Source organism: Propithecus coquereli, unplaced genomic scaffold (assembly GCF_000956105.1).
Source record: "Propithecus coquereli isolate 6110/MARCELLA unplaced genomic scaffold, Pcoq_1.0 Scaffold129, whole genome shotgun sequence".
NCBI classification, from domain to species: domain Eukaryota; kingdom Metazoa; phylum Chordata; class Mammalia; order Primates; family Indriidae; genus Propithecus; species Propithecus coquereli.
The window spans coordinates 5047397-5052977 of NW_012137080.1; the positions used below are offsets into that span (position 1 = coordinate 5047397).

At 33.5% G+C, this 5581-nt stretch overlaps 1 protein-coding gene across 1 annotated transcript in view; it reads right to left on the reverse strand.

Moving 5' to 3' along the window:
* SYT14 (synaptotagmin XIV) overlaps positions 1 to 5581 on the reverse strand; it is a 170780-nt gene that overhangs the window by 66825 nt on the left and 98374 nt on the right. The window contains exon 4 of the mRNA XM_012638332.1: positions 895 to 1344. Within this exon, the coding sequence (XP_012493786.1) occupies positions 895 to 1344 (450 nt within the window). The remainder of the gene's footprint in view (positions 1 to 894; positions 1345 to 5581) is intronic.

Here is a 5581-nt window from a genome sequence, read left to right on the forward strand (position 1 = left end):
TTTATTTTAAAATATAAATCTATCTAAAATGCAGAGATTTATATTTTAAAAATGCTTTTTATTCAATATAGAAGAGAGGAATAAACATAAATCATAATTTGCACTTATAACATATTACAGATTTTCTCATAATCTAAATATAATAACTATCTGGCAAAACGTATCTCTCTGGTTTAAATAAACAGTGCAGACATTTCTCTCCTGTGATTTGCAATACCTTGTGGGAATACAGTTAAAAATATGGAGAGGGAGAGATTTGCAGGCGATTATACTCTGGAGGAAAAAAGAGAAAAGAGAGAACTAGCTCAAAGTACTAAGCTTAAGTGTTCTCCCAGTAATACTTCAAAATCTTTGTTTAAAAAGGATGGAAAGTATAATGGGGACAGATTTTTTTGAACTTTTAGAATAATTTCACAGAAGTTTTGGAGAGATTATGGAGAATCATGACCTTGGCAGCAGTACATATTCTGCATGAGAAAATAATTTCTGCAATACGGCAAGTAAGTTATGAGACTAGACAGTTCTAGTTTTATATCATCTAGTTTTAACCTGGAAATAAAATAATAAATTCTATAAGGAGTTTGGATGATGTCATAATCAACCATTTAATAAATGTTCAACAAAGGAATGAACATGTAAGATCTTGGGGCTAGAATTCTGTGAAGGAGAAAATAAAACACATAAAATGAATCATGAATCATCTCCAGAGGCAACTTTTATAGACAAGAGAAAATTGTACCTACCTATCCAGGGCTTAGAAATTTTTGTAAAGGTATGCTTACTACGTAAAAAATGGACTGAGAAAGTTGTTGGGTTGATTATAGATTTTAAAAATTCTGTGTATTATATACCACGAACATAAACCGTATTCAGGCCACTTGATGAGATACTCACAGAATGATTGTAAGAAGGTTCCAATATCACAGGCAATGACATTTTCCCTTGAAGATTCAATTTTGTTAAATAAAAAATCTTTTCCCCCACAATCTTTTCTTTTTTCATGCGATGTACACCATACAGTCTAAACCGAACTGCATAATTTCCAATCATCTCAGATTCAACATGATTAAATTTAAATGTTTCTGTGAAGACAGGGCATGGTCCTCTCTGGATGCTGGTTTTTGCTCTCTGTTTCTTTATAGGTAGAAGAACAAGGTGTACTTGCCATGAGTTGCCACCTGTCCTGTTATAAGTTGGGATGTCTGTGACAGCTGTCACTGTTACCAGAAGCTTCTGTTCTTGTGAGTCATAGTCAAAAGTCACATCCAGTGTGCCATATTTAGCTTCTGGCTCAGGATCAAAAGGTTTAGGAAGCTGTGAAGATGATCCTTGAGCTGACATATCCTAAGAAAAGCAAATTTAAATGTTTTCAGTTTTTAATTCTATTCTTTAATCTAACATGTAAATAAATACCTGATATTTCTTTAGGAGGATGATGTAAAAACTATTTTCATATGCTGCTACAAAGAAAGTCATACAACAATAATTAACAATCAACTATAATCAAAAGCTACCGTATAGGGGCAGAGTAGCATAAGCAGTAAGTTAAACTCAAAAACTTATTATATAGATACATTTAGAATTTACTATTCATCATTACAATTTTTAGAAAGTTGGATATATGTTTTTATAAATGAGAATTTGAAATATATACTTTAGTGTATACCTTTGTTTCTTTTGTAGGAACTACTAAATTTGACTTTCAACATTATAAATAATGAAACTGACACCTCAATATTATCCTAGGGAGAAAGAGAACATACATAAAAATATAATGCTATTGAAAAATTTGGTTTCGTTTTTTGGGTTTATTCTTAAATGTTCACATATGCAATAGAATGTAAAGATATTTAGACTTATAAAACAATAGAAATGTGAAATATAGAAGTGTAAACACAAAGTGTTTGCAGCTAAATATTTATTCTCCGTATCTTAATATTTATGGAGACTATACTTACTTCACAGTAACTTAAGCTATTTTTTTAACCATAATTAAAAACATATTACTTTCTAATATTAATTACTGTTGAGAATGGCAGAATACACGTTTTGAAAGTTCAAGAAAGACTGACACTGTACATTTTAATTGAGAAATTAAAAGAAATTGTCGCCATTTTACCTATAATTGTCTCAAATTCCTGACAGTCTAAGTACCACATAATGAGGGTTTCAGCTAGTTACTGACAATGCCAAACCCATATCTCTGACCTTTTAACTACACCTCTTTGCCTCTTCAGGTATTTTAATAAACCTCAAATGATTTAAAATGTGGACCAATTTTATGAATTTCTATAATTTTCTAAACTTTGATTTAATGCATACTGTGGCAACAAATACTAAATTTCAGTCTTCCCTTCTTCCATTACTCAAAAAAAACTAGCTGAATTTTACCTAGAAACACTGCCCACAGGAGACTATACTTCAGAGACTTTCTTATAGCTGATATGACTATGGGACTCAGCTGTGGCCAATGGGAGGCAAACAATTTATGCGTATAACATTCAGATCAGGTTTATGTAAGAAATCACTTGTCCTTCACTCTCTTTCCATCTTGCTCTTCCCACAGGCAGATACGCAGACAGGATGTATGGGTCAGGTCGGACCATGTAGACTAGGACAATACCCCAGGGGATAGCAGAGTAACAAAACTGAAGAAAGTGGACCCCTGAATGATGCTGTAGGGCAAAGCCACCTACTCACCCAGGACTGTTGTTAAACAAAAGAGAAATAAACTTCTGTGTTTCTTAGCCATCGTATTTGATGGTGGTGGTGTCTCTTTGTTACAGCAGCTTAATATGTACTCTAACTATTGAACCTACTACGTTCTAGGCCCTATCTTAGGTTGGGAGAGTTGTTGTTCCTGCAGAAGAGAACCAAACAGACACAAGTCTTTGATTTTATAAATCTTACATGCTAGTTGGTATCATATATGGAAAAAAGGATGATAAACGAAGAACAATACTTGGGGAGGAGGGAATGAACTCACAGAATTCATTTTTTAATGCAGTATGAGGAAATCAGGGTATATGTATTCTTACTGTGTTAAAAAAAACATAGTTTACAGCAAAATGTTTTAATGCATACCATTTCATAATTGGTAATTGAAGATTATGAATTATATGGCTTTTGCATTTTAATAAAATATTTCCTAAAATAATGTCATGACAGCTAAGATTTTCAGTCATAAAATTTTTATAAGGTCCTAGATAGCTATTTCTGAATTTCGTTTCACTTGGTGCCCCCCTAATTTCTTTCTTTCTGAGCATTTTAACAATTCTCATGAAACCCAAGGTTAAAAGGGTGGGACCTTTACAGACAAAAGCTACTCAGTGCCTTCTGCAAATAGGCAACGAGGAAACAATCCTTCCTTACATGGTGTCTGGATCAAGTTTTAAAAAGCCTTTAGCTAGCAACAAGTCAGCAAGAGTTTACGAACTCCTTAACATGGAATTCTTCTGAACCCTCTCTTCTCTCTCAGTTCAATCATGTATGTGGATAGCTCTAAGATAGTGATAGCCTGTATTAAATCAAGAGGAAAGAAAAAATTTTCTATTTGACACATAATATCTATTACAAGGATGCAAAATAAACTTGAAAAATAAATAAGAATGAATTTTATATTAGTATAGGCTATCAGCATTCTACATCTAAATATTTACATAACATGCATTGCTATATTGTTTGAATATATTCAATGCTGCTATAGAAGATACAGAAACAAGCAGGATGGAGGAAATTCCAAAGAAATGTTTGTAGATAGCAAGTTAGCAGCTTCTGAAATATGGACAAAACTCGCAGTGTGTTAACTATAGATAATGAGTAAGGAAGTAGCTTGTGAGACATAGGCAGACTTCAGACTATATATTAAATATAGATAGTAACCAAGTTAGTAACCTTTAAGATATGCCAAAGACAGATGGACTAAATAGAAAATGTGATGGAACAAATGAGTGTCATCTATAGAAAGGGATGAAAAGCCCAAGTCGTATCACGCGGCTCTGGCTGACAGCTTTGTCACTCATGTTCCTAAGAAATGCAGATAAAACCTCCATCTGCCTAGCAGGCTAATTAGCAAGTTTCAGTGGTAGCAGGTATACTTGCCCCTACGTCTCTGCCATAAAACAAGTGTGTGTTGTTAGCTCTTGGTACTCTTGTTCAAATCTCAACTCTGGTCCTTGTTACCACATCAAACATAGGGATGCTGATGGAACAGAGACAGTGAGACAGGATGTATGGGCACTGCATAAACTAGGACTCACACAGTGTGCCCTTGCTACCTATACCTACTTCTGGCATCCTATCCCTAGGAGTGTTAACCTACCTCATCTTGCTCCTCTTAGTTCTTGCTTTGTATTTGAAACAGATTAACTAACACACACACACACACACACACACACACACACGCGCACACACACACACACACGCACAGATGCAAGCATAATCTGAGCACCTTAATTTGGTCTGTGATTCCTCTGGGAGAGCTTGCCCGGTGGTGTACTTGGAGGATACCATTTCATCAAAGTAATTTCCCACGTAACAATTTAAAGAAGGGCAATATGATATAGTTGTTACAAGCACTGTTTTTGCAGTCGGACAGCCTTGGGTTTGAATTTCAGTTCCACTGTTTAAGAGCTGCTTGTACTTGGGCAAAATAGCTTAACTGTCTGAGTCTTAATGTTTTCATTTATAAAACGGAAATAATAACTTCCTGAAGACATGGTTGTTAGAAGTAAATGAGCTGACAATGTATAAAGCTCATAGCAAAATTCCTGGCACAACTGGTGATTGCTATTATTATAGTTGTTAATTCCATAATCCAGGCTTCACTGTTAACTTGTTAGCTATCTGTATAGTTTGCAAAACTACAAAACAGTTGTCTCACATTTGTTTAGGTGACAGAACACAATAGACATTCATCATGGAAAATCATAAAATACTGATATATTAAACTTAAAATATCAATGTAGAATGCTTTTCTAAGTCAGATACTATAATACTAGGAATACTAGAAAAGCAATAATGGATACAAAGTGTTTTTAAAAATTATAGAAGAAAAACCTAAAATTAAGGAGATTATATCCACAGCTTAATTGTTCTGTGTACTGGGAAACTACCTCCCTTATTTAATTTTGGCAGCAGATCAGAAAATTCACCTATTAGGAAAGTGAATACACTACAGTATTATTGAATGTTGTCTGGAACAAAAGTTGTAAAAACTTGCACTCTAAAATTTGAAAAGAAAGTAAATCCTAAAAATAAATACTACCTTACAAAAACCTCTAGATTACCTTGATAGCTTTCATCACTATAAAAAGATTAAAACAAATTGTTTTAGAATATGGCAGTACTTCAAAACAGCAACACAATTATTTTTTGCCATTTTCACATTTTTGCTCCATAAAAGTACTTAAAACTCAACAAACCAACTACACTGAATATATGAAGACATGAATTCAAATTTCATTAGTAAAGCTGCTCATCATTTATTCTTTCCATATTCTATGATATGAAAATACAATAAGATGATTTTGAAAGACTTATGAAAAATTAATGAGTAACTTCCCAATAGTAAAAAATACAA